General features: G+C 52.0%; 1 protein-coding gene across 2 annotated transcripts in view; it reads right to left on the bottom strand.

Annotated features, from left to right (window-relative positions):
• LOC310828759 (polyamine-transporting ATPase 13A3-like) overlaps positions 1-18,158 on the bottom strand; it is a 59,235-nt gene that overhangs the window by 29,484 nt on the left and 11,593 nt on the right. For both annotated transcript variants that reach the window (XM_083706539.1, XM_083706540.1), the window contains exons 2-14: positions 16,011-16,095; positions 15,413-15,506; positions 14,024-14,197; positions 12,743-12,925; positions 12,489-12,640; positions 10,471-10,540; positions 8,641-8,775; positions 7,498-7,570; positions 5,850-5,981; positions 2,150-2,332; positions 1,873-2,030; positions 452-640; positions 274-335 (exon numbers count right to left, since the gene is read on the bottom strand). In XM_083706539.1, coding sequence (XP_083562665.1) covers positions 274-335; positions 452-640; positions 1,873-2,030; positions 2,150-2,332; positions 5,850-5,981; positions 7,498-7,570; positions 8,641-8,775; positions 10,471-10,540; positions 12,489-12,640; positions 12,743-12,925; positions 14,024-14,197; positions 15,413-15,463 — 1,562 coding nt within the window. In that variant the 5' untranslated portion in view covers positions 15,464-15,506; positions 16,011-16,095. The remainder of the gene's footprint in view (positions 1-273; positions 336-451; positions 641-1,872; positions 2,031-2,149; positions 2,333-5,849; positions 5,982-7,497; positions 7,571-8,640; positions 8,776-10,470; positions 10,541-12,488; positions 12,641-12,742; positions 12,926-14,023; positions 14,198-15,412; positions 15,507-16,010; positions 16,096-18,158) is intronic.

The following is an 18,158-nucleotide window of genomic DNA, read 5'->3' as shown; positions in this document are numbered from 1 at the left end:
GGCATAGGAATTCGTTCATTCCCCCCCCCAAAAAAAAATATAGACTGGCCCCCCACAAGGTCTGAGGGACAGTGGACTGGCCCCCTGCTGAAAAAGTTTGCTGACCCCTGCCTTAGGGTAATGAATGAATGTGTAAATAAAACAACGATGAAATGAGAGGCATTACACGGCCGGACCTTCAAGCGGGACCTGAGGGCAAGAGATTCACAAGCATCGCTGCCTCTGACCGTGCAGGCAGAGCCCAGATGAAGGTGCTTCTTCCTACTCACTCACCAACCATCTTGGGCTTGCACGAAACCCCAGAAGTCGAGCCCGTCCTCGGTCAAGGTTCCCGTCTGCAAGAGACGAAGCAGCAGTTGCCGTGAATGTTCCCAGGATGAGGCCGGAAGAGGAGATGATGATCCCACCTCTCTCTCCCTCCCTCCGAGGATTGGGGGTCGGGGTCTGGTACCTTGTCAAAGCACATCAGGTTGAGTTGCCCGCAGATGTTAATGCGCTGGGGGCTGATGGAGAAGATGCGCTGCCCCCGGAGGCGCTGCTGTGCGTACACCAGGCCGGCCGTCATGGCCGCCGGCAAGGCGGGGGGCACCGTGATGGTCAAGATGTCCAGGGATTTGAGGATGATGCGACCGACCGGCTCCTGGTCAAGAGGGAGAAAGAGAGGGATGGCTTTGCTTAAGCTGGAGGGACAAAGGTCAGGTTCTGCACTTAGGCAGGGAGAACCGGATGAATAAATACAGGGTGGGGGACACCTGGCTAACTAGCAGTTTTGGGGGGCGGGCAGGTATGGGGGACTCCCGGGTCCTGAATGGGGCAACTGTGCCCCTGAAGGACCAGGTGCCAAGCCTGGGAGTCATTTTGGACTCACCGCTGTCCACGGAGGCGCAGGTCAGTTCCGTGTCCAGGGCAGCTGTCTACCAGCTCCATCTGGTACGCAGGATGAGACCCTCCCTGCCCGCAGACTGTCTGGCCAGTGGTGCATGCTCTAGTTATCTCCCGCTTGGACTACTGCCATGCGCTCTCCGTGGGGCTACCTTTGAAGGCAACCCGGAAGCTACAACTAATCCAGAATGTGGCAGCCAGACGGGGGACTGGGAGTGGCCACCAAGAACATATAACACTGGTCCTGAAAGACCTACATTGGCTCCCAGTACGTTTCCAATCACAATTCAAAGTGATGGTGCTGACCTTGAAAGCCTTAAACACTCTCGGCCCAGTATACCTGAAGGAGCATCTCCACCCCCATCATTCAGCCCTGACACAGAGGTCCTGCTCTGAGGGCCTTCTGGCGGTTCACTCCATGCGAGACGTGAGGTTACAGGGAACCAGGCAGAGGGCCTTCTCAGTGGTGGCGCACTCCCTGTGGAACACCCTCCCACCAGATGTCGAGGAAATAGACAACTATCTTACTTTTAGAAGACACCTGAAGGCAGCCCTGTTTAGGGAAGTTTTGAATGTTTTATGTTTTATCCTGTTTTTAATATTCAGTTGGGAGCTGCCCAGAGTGGCTGGGGAAACGTAGGAAGATGGGTGTGGGTATAAATAATAAATTATTATTCCTATAGTTGTGAAAAGGATCTAGAGCAGCCTTTCGGTCCCCAGATGTTGTTGAACAACAACTCCCATCACCCCTATCTAGCAAGGCCAGAGCTCAGAGATGATGGGAGTTGTAGTCCAACAACATCTGGGGACCCAGAGGTGGAGAACCGCTGATCTAGAGGTTTTAGTGGACCGCAAGCTGAACTTGAGCCCACAGTGTGATGCAGCAGCACAAAAAGCGAATGCTATTCTAGGCTGCATCAACAGACGTCTAGTGTCCCGATCAAGGGAAGGAATAGTACCTCACCCCAGCCTCTTCTGGAGGAGACCTACCTCCTGCTGCACGCTGTGGATCACCGAATACAGCATCCCGATCCCAGCGACGCCGACCAGGCAGAGGAGGAACCGGTAGGCATCTCGGTAGAGGCGGAAATCTGCCGGTTTTGGGAATAGGATGGAGCAGACCAGCTGCCCTTTGGAGGTGGAGAAACCTGGCGGAGAGACGAGAGTGAGGGCTCCGAAAAACCAACAGACGCACAAACACACCCTCCTTCCTTTCGACATTCTGAGTCAGGAACACGAGTCCGCCGCCGCCCCAAGGTGCACTTACCTGTCCGGATGACCAGCGCCCGAACGGCCTCCCCAGAGTAGTACCGCGTTTGGATGACGGAGGTGCCACAGAAGAGGGTGTGCCGTTTGTGCTCCTCGGGGTCGTAGGCGAGGTCCTGCAGCAGCCCGCTGGCCCCTCGGGATGGGTCTGGCAGGGCTGTCTTGGTCACAGGGACACTCTCGCCTGGGGGCAGGAGAAAGTGAAATAAATTGAAATTGAAATACTTTATTGTCACTTGTATACAGCTCTCTTAGTCTCTCTTAGTCAGCTCTCTTAGTCTTAATTCCCCTCATTTGACGCACAGAGACATCACCTTGCCAACAAAGGTCCGTATAGTTAAAGCTCTGGTTTTCCCAGGAGTGATGTATGGAAGTGAGAGCTGGACCATAAAGAAGGCTGATCGCCCAAGAATGGATGCTTTTGAATTCTGGTGCTGGAGGAGACTCTTGAGAGTCCCATGGACTGCAAGAAGATCCAACCTCTCCATTCTGAAGGAAATCAGCCCTGAGTGCTCACTGGAAGGACAGATCCTGAAGCTGAGGCTCCAAGACTCTGGCTGCCTCATGAGAAGAGAAGACTCCCTGGAAAAGACCCTGATGTTGGGAAAGATGGAGGGCACAAGGAGAAGGGAACGACAGAGGACGAGATGGTTGGATAGTGTTCTTGAAGCTACCAGCATGAGGGAGGCAGTGGAAGACAGGAGTGCCTGGTGTGCTCTGGTCCAGGGGGTCACAAAGAGTCGGACACGACTAAACGACTAAACAACAACAACATATGCATGCTTAAGTAGGAAATAGTTTCTTTGTAGTTAAAAGAATTTCTTCTGATCTGACTTTGTCCCACGTGGGGTTTTTTGAAATGCTCAGAGGAAATCTGATTGGTTCTTACAAACACTGTGTAAAAAGTTCTTTTGTGAATAAAACGACCTGGGCCGAGGGGTGGAGAGGAATTATTATTATACGCACTTCTCCCAGAGTCTTGCTGGTCAAGCCTCAGTGTGTCTTCTATTAATCAGAGTCCAATCCTTCCTTTGCTTTGGGAATGCCACATGCTGAAACTAGGATTCGGGAACATTCAGTGCTTCGGGCTGTGGAGGACAGAGCCATTGTGGCTAGTAGCCTGCAGCTGTGTTTTCACCTGCTGTTTTATTTGAAAACAGCTTGGGGACCTCTTTGTTCAAGCTGGTGGTTCTCAATGGGGGGGGGTGTTGCGCCCCCCTGGTGTGGCAGGAAAGGACGGAGAGGGTGGCAGGAAGACTCAAGGACCATCACAGAAACATTTAAACATTTCAGTGTCGTATAGCATCAAAATATTATTATTATTATTATTATTATTATTATTATTAATAATTTACTTTGCATATAGCCCTAAACTCATAGATCTCAGTTACAGATAGGTAGCCGTGTTGGTCTGCCATAGTCAAAACAAAAAAAATTCCTTCCAGTAGCACCTTAAAGACCAAGTAAGTCAGTTCTTGGTATGAGCTTTCGTGTGCATGCACACTGTGTATCTGAAGATGTGTGCATGCACACGAAAGCTCATACCAAGAACTGACTTACTTGGTCTTTAAGGTGCTACTGGAAGGAATTTTTTCATAGATCTCAGAGCAGTTCAGAACATAAAACTACAATATAAAAAACACAAAGTACGGAATAAAAATTAAAATCCCCAATCAATACAATAGTTTTTCTAAATTATTTGGAGAACATGAAGAGTCTTGCTGGTCAAGCCTCGTGGGTATTTTATTAATCAGAGTCCAATCCTTCCTTGCTTCAGGAATGCTACAGCGAGAGGTTGGATGGCTTCAGCTGAGATTCCTGCATTGCAGGGGGTTGGACTAGATGACCCCTGGGGTCCCCTTGGTGGCCTCCTGGGGCAGGGAGTCTGGTTTAACTCTCTGTGCTGGGTGAAGGACTCCCTTCTATCCCTCCAGAATGAGAGGGTGGCAGAAGATCAGCTCCTAAGGAGAGGCAGCTCCCCCTCCGCCCATACCAGAGGCAGTGTGATGGCCTGGGAATCCGATTCTGAGGCTGAACCTGAGGAGTCCCAGCCTGCACAGGAGTCCCCGCCTCCAGGGCCGGCTGAGCCGGGGCAGGGGCTTGAACCTGAAGGGCCTTCACCTGTGCTGGATCCTCAGGAGCAGACACCAGCTGAATCCGCTCTGGCTCCGGAGGTGATGGAGGACCCATTGCCTGCAGGTGCTCCACTCTCAGCCCCGTCAGGGGAAGCTGAGGTTGCCTCTGGGTCCAGGACCCCTCAGCCTCTCCTGAACTGCAGAGGCTCAGAGCAGAGAGGCAGAGGGAATTAAGTTCCTGCAGGAGGAGTGCTCACCTTAAGGCCAGGAGAGTCACCTGTGGGCTGGGACTGCCCTATGCCTCAGAGGAGATAAAGGCCAGTCAGCCCAGTCCCAGGTTGCGGGAGCAACGTTGTTGGCAATCTGTTCCTGCTGGCACCCTGTCCTGCTATTCCAGAGTTTCTGACCACGCCTGGCTCCTTGCCTTGGACCCTGCTTCGCCCTTGACGGACAGCCTCCATACCCTTGACCTAGGACCGGACTCAGACCACGCCGCACGGTAACACCCCCCCCCACCCAGGACCAGCACAGGCACAAATACAAGATGGGTGACACCTGCCTTGAGAGCAGTACATGTGAAAAGGATCTAGAAGTCTTGGTTGATCACAAACTTGACATGAGCCAACAGTGTGACGCGGCAGCTAAAAAAGCCAATGCAATTCTGGGCTGCATCAATAGGAGTATAGCATCTAGATCAAGGGAAGTAATAGTGCCACTGTATTCTGCTCTGGTCAGACCTCACCTGGAGTACTGTGTCCAGTTCTGGGCACCACAGTTCAAGAAGGACACTGACAAACTGGAACGTGTCCAGAGGAGGGCAACCCAAATGGTCAAAGGCCTGGAAACGATGCCTTATGAGGAACGGCTAAGGGAGCTGGGCATGTTTAGCCTAGAGAAGAGGAGGTTAATGTCCCATTAAACTTTAATTAGTTTAATGTAAATGCCCAGTGCGCTTCCATCGTCACAAGTCCCACTACAGCAGAGTATTTCGCACAGCAGTTGAAGAAGGGCAGGAGAGGCAGTATCTTTTCAAAGAGGAGTCTTGGAGCATGCGGTTTGTAACTTAAAGATAAGGTTTATTTACAAAACAAAAACAACCCTGGCGAAGAACCACAGATCTCAGCAAACACGCCCAAAAAGGGGGAGAAAAAAGGAAAGAACAAACACACAGGAGACTATTTATACAAACTCATGTTCCTGGAAGCCTAATGACCTCCAGCTGCTCAGTGATTAGAGCGTTTCTGCTACCCTTTAACCCTTTGATAGCAACAGTTAAGGGGTGATATGATAGCCATGTTCAAATATATAAAAGGATGTCACATAGAGGAGGGAGAAAGGTTGTTTTCTGCTGCTCCAGAGAAGCGGACACGGAGCAATGGATCCAAACTACAAGAAAGAAGATTCCACCTAAACATTAGGAAGAACTTCCTGACAGTAAGAGCTGTTCGACAGTGGAATTTGCTGCCAAGGAGTGTGGTGGAGTCTCCTTCTTTGGAGGTCTTTAAGCAGAGGCTTGACAACCATATGTCAGGAGTGCTCTGATGGTGTTTCCTGCTTGGCAGGGGGTTGGACTCGATGGCCCTTGTGGTCTCTTCCAACTCTAGGATTCTAGGCAGCCTTGCTTACCTGTGAGCATGCTCTCGTTGGCGATGGCTGTGCCGCTCATCAGCACCGCATCGCACGGGACGGTCAGGCCCTCGGGAGGCACCAGCAGGACGTCCCCCGGAACCAGCTGTGTGGAAAAGATCTCCTCTGTCTCTGCAGAGAGAAAGGAGAGCCATCGCTGCAGAAAACCGTAAGAAGGGCCTGGAGGATCAGGCCAAAGGGGCCCCCTCTAGCCATCCTGTTCTAACAGGGGCCAACCAGGTGCCTCTTTGGAAAACCCCACAATAATAAATAATAATAATAATAATAATAAAATTTTATTTATATCCTGCCCTCCCTATCCGAAGCCGAGCTCAGAGCGGCTAACAGTAAAAGTAACGCAGTTTAGATAAAATCAGAATCAATTAATTGAAATACATTCTAAAATCAGTTCGTTCTAAAATCAATTCAAATCAAATGAATGGCAACCATTGGGCTAGAGTTCTGTGAGGATTACAGAAGGAGGGGGTCAGGCTGTGCCTTGGCCAAAGCCCTGGTGGAACAGCTCCGTCTTGCAGGCCCTGCAGAAAGATGTCAAGTCCCGCAGGGCCCTAGTCTCTTGGGACAGAGCATTCCACCAGATCGGAGCCACAGCTGAAAAAGCCCTGGCTCTGGTTGAGGCCAGCCTAACCTCCCTGTGGCCCGGGATTTCCAAGATGTTTTTGTTTGAAGACCGTAAGGTCCTCCATGGGACGTACCAGGAGAGGCAGTCCTGTAGGTACGAGGGTCCTAGGCCGCGTAGGGCTTTTTTTAGGAAACTTTATTCAAAATAACCGGAGTAGAGGAAAAGCAGGCAGGTCAGATCAGAACAAAACACACCAGATTATTATGATTCCTAATTCAATTTGTGTACCACCCTTCAACCCCAGATCTCGGAGCGCTTCGTACAGGTCTCCCCTTCTTTAATGTATTTTTAATCTTTGTTGGAAGCCGCCCAGAGTGCCTGGGAAAATCCAGCCTGATGGGCGGGGTACAAACAATTATTTATTTATTTATTTATTTATTTATTTATTTATTATCAGTATCATCATTATTATTATTATTTATTATTATTACAGTGGTGCCCCGCAAGACGAATGCCTTGCAAGACGGAAAACCCGCTAGACGAAAGGGTGTTCCGTTTTGGAGGTGCTTCGCAAAACGAATTTCCCTATGGGCTTGCTTTGCAAGACATTTTCGTCTTGCGAGTTCCTGCGGGTTTTTTCCCCTTTCCCCCCCCCTTTCCTAAACCGCTAAGCCGCTTATCAGCTGATCCGCTGATAAGCCGCTTAACAGCTGATCACTAAAAGCCGCTAATCCGCTAATAGCGCTAATCCGCTAAGCCGTCAATGGGCTTGCTTCGCAAGACGAAAAAACCGCTATACGAAGAGAATCGCGGAACGGATTAATTTCGTCTTGCGAGGCACCACTGTATTACACAAACTGCCCCAAGTGATGCTGGAAGTGGAGAGAATCAGCTATGGCCGGGTGTATACGATCCACGTGTGATTCAACCACGCAGGGTCCCCCAAACTTTCCGGCTCTGAACCGTTTTTCTTGTAGCTGCGAGGGTGTCCTGAAGCCCCTCCACACCTGCCAAGGGAACTTGAGCCCCAGGACCGACCTCCCTCCTTTCACGACGCTCACTCACCATACGGCCCCCGATACACCGTCACGCGGATGATGTTGTGCGCAGCAACCATGTCGTGCAGCAGGACGTATTGCTGCAGGGGAGAAGGAGAGAGAGAGGCTGAGCACCAGGTAGGTCCAGCCCAGCATCCTGTCCTCCTCACAGGTGCCCAAAGGGAAGCCTGCAAGCAGGATTCGAACACAAGAGCAGCACCCCTGCGGTTTCCAGCAACTGGGGGGACAAGATGTGTGTTTTATGGCAATCATTTCTAAACGTGCTGCTCACACCTGCAAAACAGCACCTTTCCGCACAAATCTGTGCCCTCTTTTTGGGGGTGCCGGGTGTGTTGGGATGGGGGCCTGTCCTACACCTGTCTCAGAAGAAGCCCTAAAAGGTAAAGGTAAAGGGACCCCTGACCGTAAGGTCCAGTCGTGGCCGACTCTGGGGTTGCGGCGCTCATCTCGCTTTACTGGCCGAGGGAGCTGGCGTCCAGCTTCCGGGTCATGTGGCCAGCAGGACTAAGCCGCTTCTGGCGAACCAGAGCAGCGCACGGAAACGCCGTTTACCTTCCCGCCGGAGCGGTACCTATTTATCTACTTGCACTGGTGTGCTTTCGGACTGCTAGGTTGGCAGGAGCAGGGACCGAGCACCGGGAGCTCACCCCGTCGCGGGGATTCGATCCGCCGACCTTCTGATCTGCAAGCCCTAGGCTCAGTGGTTTAACCCACAACACCACTCGTGCAGAAGGAGACCTGTGGGACTCTGCTTACGACCTCGTGACAATTTCGTGCTCCTCTCGTAAGAAGGTCCTGCAGGGCCAAGGGCTCACCTGGTCCAGCTGTTCAGGCACTGGAAGCTGCCTGCGGGGAACCGGCAAGCAGGATCCGGGCCCAAGAGCGACACTGTCCTCTCCTGTGGCTTCCAGCAATGGAGACCCAGAAGCATTGCTGCAGAGCATAGCCACTGCGGCTAGCAGCCATCAATGGCCCTCTCCTCCTCTGTGAATTTGCCCTGCCCTCTTTCAAAGCCACCTGGCCTGGCAGCTATCGTGGCCTCCAATTCTCTTTCGAAGTCACCACCTGCCATCGTGTCCTCTCCCCTTTTGCCCCTCCCCCCCAGCCACACCCCAAACCCTCTACCAACCGTGACCCGGGCCGTCGGTACCTTCCGGATAGTGTAGAGGGAGGAGCAGATGGAGACCAGCGACATGAAGAGGATGGCAGAGGCGTACAGGTAGTAGTTATCCAGGGACCACAGCACCATGCTGAAGGCTTGGAAAATGTAGAAAGGGTTCAACACCTGCGGAGGGGAGGAAGAGGAGGAGGTGGAGGAGGAGGAGAAGCCCCGGGCAAGGTCAGGACTTTCTGGTGGATAGAGCCATCGGACAGACCCCCTCGGAAGGTGGCGTGTTCTCCTTCGTTGGAGGTCTTTAAGCAGAGGCTGGACGGCCTGCCTGCCAGGGACTCCTGCATTTTGGCGGGTTGGTCTAAATGACCTTCGGGGGGGGGATTTAGATACCTATGAGGTCCACAAATTACCATGTAGCATATGTTCAACACAAAAAGCAGCGACCATTTGTTGTTGACAAAGGACAGCTGGACATATAAAAGGCCCCATTACCTTCAGTGGCTTAGGGCCTCATCAAACCTAAATCTGGCCAACCAGGTACCCATTATGGGATGCCCACAAAGCAGGATTCGAACACAAGAGCGGCGCTCTCCCTTCCTGTGGTTTCCAGCAACTGGCATTTGAAAACACACCACAGCCTCCGACAGGGGCGACCGATTCTTTGCCGATCCCTCGTAGCCGAGTAAGATTGTCTCCCATAAACACGGTTTTAACCATGAGTCCGTAAGTGACTGTGGAGGCCAATTCTGGATCCACACGTCCTTCCACAGTGGGGACATAGGTTTCCAGGCAGGAGTCAATCACGGTGTGTATTTGCCAAGCGTGCCTTCCTCTTAGCATGTTTCTCCCTTGCGTCCTGAATTCGAGTGTCTTCAAAGCCCACGACCCCTTTGGTAAAGGCTGTTCTCCAACTGGAGCGCTCGCAGGCCAGTGTTTCCCAATTGTTGGTGTTTATACTACATTTTTAAAGATTTGCCTTGAGACAGTCTTTAAACCTATTTTGTTGACCACCAGCATTACACTTTCCATTTCAAAGTTTGGAATAGAGTACCGTATTTTTCGCCCTATAGGACGCACTTTTCCCCCTCAAAAAATGAAGGGAAATGTGTGTGCGTCCTATGGGGCGAGTGCAGGCTTTCGCTGAAGCCTGGAGAGCGAGAGGGGTCGGTGCGCACCGACCCCTCTCGCTCTCCAGGCTTCGCAGACCTCTCCACAAGCAGCGGGAGCGCTCCCGCCGCTTGCTGAGAGTTGCCTGCATGCAGAAGCCTGCGCGCGCTGAGCTCAGCGCATCCAGGCTTCGCGGCCTCTCCGCAAGCAGCGGGAGCCAGCCCTGGGCTCCCACGGCTTGCAGAGAGCTGCCTGTTTGGGGGCTGGGGCGGGGGAAGCTCGGGCCTCCCCCGCCCCAGCCCCGCACCTGCGGGGGGGAAATAATTTTTTTCCCTTTATTTCCCCCCCCCCCCCAAAAAAACTAGGTGCACCTTATGGGACGGTGCGTCCTATAGGGCGAAAAATACGGTAGCTGCTTTGGAAGACGATCATCAGGCATCTGCACAACATGACCAGTCCAACGAAGGTGATGTTGAAGAATCATTGCTTCAACACTGGGGATCTTTGCTTCTTCCAGTACACTGGTATTAGTTCGCCTGTCTTCCCAACTGATGTGTATAATTTTTCAGAGACACTGTTGATGGAATCTTTCGAGGAGTTGGAGATGGCGTTTATAAGTGGCCCATGTTTCACAAGCATATAGTAAGGTTGGTGGTACAACAGCTTTGTAAACAAGCATTTTGGTTTCCCTGCGAATGTCCCGGGCGACCGATATGCACACAAACACACATACAAAGACCCACCCTTCTGGAAACTTACCTCCTTGATGAGGAGTTTGGGGAGGGAAGGCACTTGAACGTCAATTTGGTTGGCTCCGTAGAAAAGCCTCCTAAAAACAGAAGTTGGGTTGGGGGAGAATGCATGTGCTCAGAATCGGGGGGGGGGGGAGAGGAGGGGGTGAATTATCTTTCCCCAGTTGCCTCCCTGCCCCAGCTAATATCTCAGAAGCACTGCAGAAAGAGGATGCCCTGATCTCCACATCCCCCACCATTCCTCTCGGCCCGCCAGTCACTTACCTTCCTTCCCAGCCTCTTCAAATGAAATATAAAAAACAAAGGGGGGGTCCTTGAGCTGCCTACACCTGAGAGACGTTCTGGACCTGAGCAACTGGGCTACGGATCTCGCTGGTCAGAAAGAGACTGGGGTCCCTCCTTCCAGGAGAAGGAAGAGAGGCTTAGGGCCCTCGTATTTACAGCACCGCCCCTCCTGGTCTGCCCCGCAGAGGACCTTAAGGTCCATGAATAATCTGCTTAGAGGTCCCGGGCCCTAAGGAAGTCAGACTATGCTCCGCCAGGGCCAGGGCCTTCTCAGTGGTGGCTCCGACCTGCTGGAATGCTCTGTCCCATGAGATCAGGGCCCTGAAGGATTTAACTTCCTTCCACAGGGCCTGTAAGACAGGAGCTATTCCGCCAGGCCTTCAATTTGAACTTAGCCTGATCTTTTATTCCTCTTCCTTCCCTCCCTCTCCCCTTTTTATGAAGATTCCCCGCTCTGGGATCCCACAGCTAATTCTCCCCTGGTCTCCTCGCTGGCCCAAATACAACTAATTTAGCCAGCTAGCCCTGGGGATCATCTAATGTTTATTGGATGGATTTCCCCCCTAAATTGATTTTTGAATTCTGAATTTACTGTTATTCATGTTTTATACTGTATTTTATGCTGTTTTTTTGTTGCATTAATTGTTTTAAATTTGTTATTAGCCGCCTTGAGCTGAGTCCCCCTCACAGGGTTGTCCCACCAGCAGGGACCTAGACTGGATTTTCTATGGAGCTGACCAGCCTTGCTGCTTCCTTGTGAGTAAACCACAACTCTGGTGTTGTGTATAGGCAAGGATTGGTCCAGTTTTGGAACTACAGAGCTCCGGTGTGCTGTGTGTTCTGATCTGACCTGCCTGCTTTTCCCTACTCTGGTTATTTTGAATAAAGTTTCCTAATTTGACCACCGGAGTGCGTGTGTGCAACTGCCAACCTTGGTTTTTTTTAGGATCCGCCACACGCCCAGACGCTTGGAGTTCCTGCTGCTGGGAGTTTAGGATCAGAGCTAAGAGGCGAGGACGCTCTTCTGAGATCTGGGAGAGACGTGGGGAGCACGGGCTGCCCTTACTCTCAGAGTAACTTACAGTGGTACCTTGGTTCTCAAACACCTTGGCACTCAAACAACTTGGAACCCAAACACTGCAAACCCAGAAGTAAGTGTTCCGGTTTGCAAACTTTTTTCGGAAGCCGAACGTGCTCCTTTTTGAGTGTTACGCTTCCGTGTTGAGTGTTATGCTGAGGTCTGTCTGTTTTTGCTATTTATTTTGCGTTTTTGTCGCTTTTTATGTGACTGTGTGGAACCCAGTTCAGCTACTGATTGATTGTGTGACTGCAGTACGTTTATTGCTTTCATTTTATGGATCAATGGTTTCCTTAGATAGTGAAATTCATGTTAAATTGCTGTTTTAGGGGTTGTTTTTAAAAGCCTGGAACGGATTAATCCGTTTTGCATTACCTTCTATGGGAAAGCGCGCCTTGGTTTTGGAACGCTTTGGTTTTGGAACGGACTTCCAGAACGGATTAAGTCTGAGAACCAAGGTACCGCTGTACAAGGGAACTGCCTGGGAAATGCAAGGGGTGATAATCTCAGGAGTTCCTGGGTCTCAGTGAGTTTAGTGAGGGCAAGGAAGGGGGCAGGAGATGGTTCCCTCGGCGTCCTCCCTCCGTCACAACCGTCTCACCTCCTGCCCAGAGATGCTCAGCAAGGGCACAGCCTGCCCTCGCACCTCTCCCCTTACTCACCGGTAGTCCTGGGTGCTGCGAGGGAGGCCAGCCCCGTGGAGGGTGTGCAGGGAGGAGCACAACAGCCCAACATCAAGGGCCCTGAGCCGCTGGAAGGACTGGGACTCGGGGCTCCAGAGGTAGCGTGAATTCTGGTGGACGAAAAAGCGGATCTGCGGGGGGATGGAGAGAGAAGAAAGGTGTCCGTGAGGGTGGGGGAAGAGAGGAGGGCTGCTGCAGAGACCCCCACCCCCTCCCAAAGGCCCCCAGCTCACCTCTGCCTGCTCCCCGCAGGCGGGTTGGGACAGAAGATTGCCCTCTTCGCAATCCCAGTCCTCCAACGGGCCGGCCTGGCAGAGAGGCCTCTTGCTCTCTGGCACCTGCGGGAAGCCCAGCGGGTTGGATCCGGGAGCGAAGAAGGAGCGCACCCGGACCCGGGACCAAGTCCGGAACTCGTCCTGCGGGAGGGAAGCAGCGGGGAGGGTGAGCGGTCGCCCACGTTTCCTACAGACAGATTTTTCGGTGCTGCAGCGAAACCTGTCCTCTGGAACTCCCTGCCTATTGACGCCTTCAGATGCACTCGCTTCAGCCCTACTGAAAACATTGTTTGCTGGGGTTCAACAAGAACTTATGATTCGTTAGAAGAAGCAAGGAGATAAAACACTGGAAGCTTTGGGTATAGATCTTTACGTTAGTATAACTTTTAAAAGCCACTTGTACTAAGATGAAGGAGATTTTATAATTGGATTGTTAAGTATGTAAGATTTTATGGGCGTGCAGGAACAAGTAAATTATAATGGAACTAAGAGGGGGAGTGAAGTCGACCGAAAATGATGGTTTAATTTGGCTATGATTTTCCATTTTTTTATTTTTGGAAAATCAATAAAATGTTATCCAAAACAAAAAAAACCCCAACAAACCCCTGGGACCCTCTGCAAGCATGGCAACCCCGCACTATTGGGCGAAACAGCAAGACAGGACGATGGGGGTCGGGGGTGGGAGATGAGGGGCCATAGCTGTCAACTTACAGATTTGAAAATAAGGGACCAGCAGCCTTGTAAATAAGGGACCAGCAGCCAAAATAAGGGATTCTCAGGGCACAGGTATGTTCGACTTCTGAGCCCCTCCGAGCCAAAGGCAGAAAACCCAGCCAGCAGCCAAACGAAGCCTCAAGCGGTGGTTCCCACAGCGCAGCAACCCGGCAAAGGGGACGCAGCAAGGAAAACCACAGTCCCCTCTCCGCTGGGAAGCGCTGAGCAAAGGCCCCAGGCAACGCGGCCGATTTGATTGGCACAAGGCATGCAAGCTCCACCCCCCAGTCGTTCTTATTGGGTGAGCAATGCAGCCAAGAAACACAGCTGGAGCCTCCCTCCTCCCTGGCTGGCCGGCAGGGAGGGAGGGAGAGGAGCTGCTTCCTTTGAAACCCGGGAAATTTAAGGACATCATCAATAAGGGACAGCAGTGGGAAACGGCGCTGGGATAAGGGACTTTCCCGCCAAATAAGGGACGGTTGACAGCTATGCGAGGGGCCCTTCTCAGAGCCCGAGGCCGCCTACCGTGGTCCTCAGCAGCACGACTCGGGCGTCCCTCAGCGGCACGGCGCGGCAGGTCCACTTGACGCTCAGTTCCGGCAGCCAGTAGAGGAAGAGGAGGAGGAAACCTCCGCTGCAAAGGGTGCCCAGCGAGACCAGCGCCAGCTTCCAGCAGCAGGGGCTGTAGCCGGAGATTTCCTACGCAGAGGGGGAAAGGAGGGAGGAGAAGCGAGAGGGTTTTCTCGCGGAGAAACGGGAGACCCTGGGCAACAAGGGAGCGAATGCGGCCCCCAGCACCCCTCCGCGTGGCCCTCAGGACACTTTCCAGGCCATGCCACCAACTGGCTCTGCTCCGTCACCCTGCTCTGGGCATTTTAGTAATCAGTTAAAATCATTAGAAGGACTGGAATAGCACTTGTAGTTTAATGGTGAATTTTGGACACAATGGAGAGGTAAAAGATTTGGATTATTATAAAAGATGCAGGAGGAAATGATTGACAATAGGACACACAAACGGGAGGAGGAACAAGATTCCCTGGAATCTTGTTTTTAGGTTGTATGTTGGATACGTGACTATAAAATTTTAATCTGAAAAACAAAAAACAATATATATATATATATATATGTAAAAGACATTCAAAGCCTTTAAAAAATGTGTTTGGGGGGGCGGGGCTATTGGGTTGCTCCTGTTTGTATTTTGATTATGTATGTTGTGCTTTTGTATCATGATTTCATCCTGTGAACTGTGACCTGTGGGTATTAGGGGAGTATATAAATAATAAAAGGGACGCGGGTGGCGCTGTGGGTTAAACCACTGAGCCTAGGACTTGCCGATCGGAAGGTCGGCAGTTCAAATCCCCGCGACAGGGTGAGCTCCTGTTGCTCGGTCCCTGCTCCTGCCAACCTAGCAGTTCGAAAGCACATCAAAGTGCAAGTAGATAAATAGGTACCGCTCCGGCGGGAAGGTAAGCGGCGTTTCCGTGCACTGCTCTGGTTTGCCAGAGGCGGCTTAGTCCTGCTGGACACATGACCCGGAAGCTGGACGCCGGCTCCCTCGGCCAGGAAAGCGAGATGAGCGCCACAACCCCAGAGCCGTCCACGACTGGACCTAATGGTCAGGGGTCCCTTTACCTTTATAAATACTATAAATCAGCAGCAGCCATGTCAAGAGTGGCCACACTGCAGGGTGGTTGGGCTAGAGCAGGCACCCCCAACCTGTGGCCCTCCAGCTGTTTTGGGACTACAACTCCCATGATCCTTAGCTAACAGGACCAGTGGTCAGGGATGATGGGAACTGTAGTCCAAAACATCTGGAGGGCCGAAGGTTAGGGGTGCCTGGGCAAGAGGACCCTCCCGTTCTTAGCAGCCCCATCGCTCTGGAGCGTTTTCCAGGAAGCACCACCACCCACTGACCATCTCGTCTTCCTCGTGGTGGTTGACGTGTGCCTCGGCCGCTCTCTCCATGTCTCCTTCCTGTGGGTCACGCAATTACTCCACTTCCAGGCTCCTGAGACAGACAGACAGAGAGAGAGAAGGGGTCGGCAAAGGGCACCCAGGGGCCCTCCTCGCCGCAGTCACGCCGCGCACGTCCCTTCTCCGACTCTCCCGCAAGCTCTGCAAACACCACATCTCGGCCGGTTCCCCTGTCCGCCCAGTGCCACAGAAGCATCTTTTCAGCGCACCCCCCTCTTCAGCCAAAACCACACACACACACACACACACACACACACACATACACACACACCCCTCTAGGAGGCCCGGGACAAAGCCCCCCAGTCATCCGATCTCTCTCTGTCCTCGTGGGCAAAACCTCAGCCCAGCCGGCTATTCGCAGCCCCTGGAGGCCTGTGGTTTCGAACTCCTGACCACAATGCCGTGTTCCTGGGTTGGGAGAGCCTGCCCGAAAAGGCAGCGCTGGTGGAGCAGAGGAGAGGGACAGGGCCGAAGTTCTGCTTTCAGCATTTTCAAGCCCAACGCACACATCTGGATCCGTCCCCCAGAGCAAACTCACGGCAACTTTTGTCACTGTGTCAGCTGAAGGGTCCCGGGTCGACGGGCCACATCCAGGAGGGAGAGGCAGGCAGCCTGCTGAGGAACTGCAGAAGGGAGAGGAAGAAAGGGAAGGTCAGGATCAAGGCCGCAGACTGATGGGCAGTGCCAGGGCTGCAGGCAGGAGGAGAGACGGGCGTCCGGGCATTAGGGAAATGCTCAATGTACAGTGGTGCCCCGCAAGACGAATGCCTCACAAGACGGAAAACCCGCTAGACGAAAGGGTTTTCCGTTTTGGAGGCGCTTCGCAAAACGAATTTCTCTATGGGCTTGCTTCGCAAGACGAAAATGTCTTGCGAGTTCCTGCGGGTTTTTCCCCCTTCCCCCCCCTTTTCCTAAGCCGCTAAGCCGCTTATCAGCTGATCCGCTGATAAGCCGCTTAACAGCTGATCGCTAAAAGCCGCTAAACCGCTAATAGTGCTAATCCGCTAAGCTGTCAATGGGCTTGCTTCGCAAGACAAAAAAACCGCTATACGAAGAGCCTCACAGAACGGATTAATTTCGTCTTGCGAGGCACCACTGTATCTAGAGGAAGTGGGAAGGTGTGGCTCTGTCGCTGAATCGAGGGCACGGAGGGCTGCTGGATCAGGCTGGCATCCTGCCCCCACAGCGGCCAGCCTGTCGAGCAAGCAGGATCCAAGCACGAGGGCACGTTATCTGCTCCTGAGGTTTCCAGGAACTGGGGTTGCTACTGCAGAGTCAAAGCAGGACCAGGCCCATCTGATCCAGCCTCCTGCTACCCTTAGCTTCCCGATGGAACGCCTGCAGAAGCCAGGAGGAGAAGGACCCCCCCCAAAAAAAAAGTCTGGCCCAGCAGAGCTCTGCTTCTCCCCCCAACCGGGCGCCCTCCAGATGTTCCGGAAAGCTCTGCCAGCTGGGAGATGGAGCCACCAAACAATTAAACCCCTGTGTTGCAAACAAATACCAGTAATATGCAAAGGCAATAAGTACAACACTGCGATGTCAATATAAACTTTATATAATCTATACCGAACATTGAACAATAGGAAATATGCACTCTCTGCAAAACCAAATAAACAGAAATCTTCTGTATCTCTGAAAGTCACAAAATATGCACTCGATGGATTCTCTTGAAAACCTAGAACCAAATAAACATAAGTCTTATAGGTCTCTGAAAGTCTTTGTGGGCTATGCAAGTCTCTGAGAGAAGCAAGGGTCAGAGTCTTATCTGGTGAAAACAAGCTGTAAAGCTTTGTTTTATAACGACCAACGCTGCCGAAGTGGTCCGCAAACAGTGATTTTGGATATAGCCACTGTTTCGTGGAATTCTTCTTCAGCACAGCAGGATACAGAAATGCTTCATAAACTGCAATTGAATTATTGGAACGACGACCTGCATATACACTGTAACTTACAATAACTAAAATTATTATAAACTATAAAGGGACCCCTGACCATTAGGTCCAGTCGTGGACGACTCTGGGGTTGCAGTGCTCATCTCACTTTATTGGCTGAGGGAGCCGACGTACAGCTTCCGGGTCATGTGGCCAGCAGGACTAAGCCGCTTCTGGAGAACCAGAGCAGCGCACGGAAATGCCGTTTACCTTCCCGCCAGAGCAGTACCTATTTATCTACTTGCACATGACGTGCTTTTGAACTGCTAGGTTGGCAGGAGCAGGGACTGAGCAACGGGAGCTCACCCCGTCGCGGGGATTCGAACCGCCGACCTTCTGATCGGCAAATCCTAGGCTCTGTGGTTTAACCCCCAGCGCCACCTGTGTCCCTCAATTATAAACTATACGAATGAACTATGTCGTCAATTCAATATGAAATAAAACCAAAAGTACATACCCGATCTATATGGAAGATTTCTGTTTATTTGGTTTTGCAGAGAGTGCATATTTCATATTGTTCAATGTTCTGTATAAATTATATGAGTTTATATTGACATCGCATTGTTGTAGCAGGGAGATGGAGCCCAGAACATCTTCAGGGGTGCTTTGCTCGCCCTCTGCCAAGTTCAACCCATCGCAACAGTTCAATTCCTGCAATGAAAGGGGGTTGGACTAGATGATCCTGTGGGGTCCCCTCCAGCTCTGTGATTCTGTGGACAGAGACCCGTGTTCCACATTATTTATTACACTCACGT

This window comes from Podarcis gaigeae (genome assembly GCF_964106915.1).
Source record: "Podarcis gaigeae genome assembly, chromosome: 13".
Classification (NCBI taxonomy): Eukaryota; Metazoa; Chordata; class Lepidosauria; order Squamata; family Lacertidae; genus Podarcis; species Podarcis gaigeae.
The sequence above is the reverse complement of the archived record's forward strand: the minus strand, read 5'-3'. Positions and strand labels throughout refer to the sequence as shown.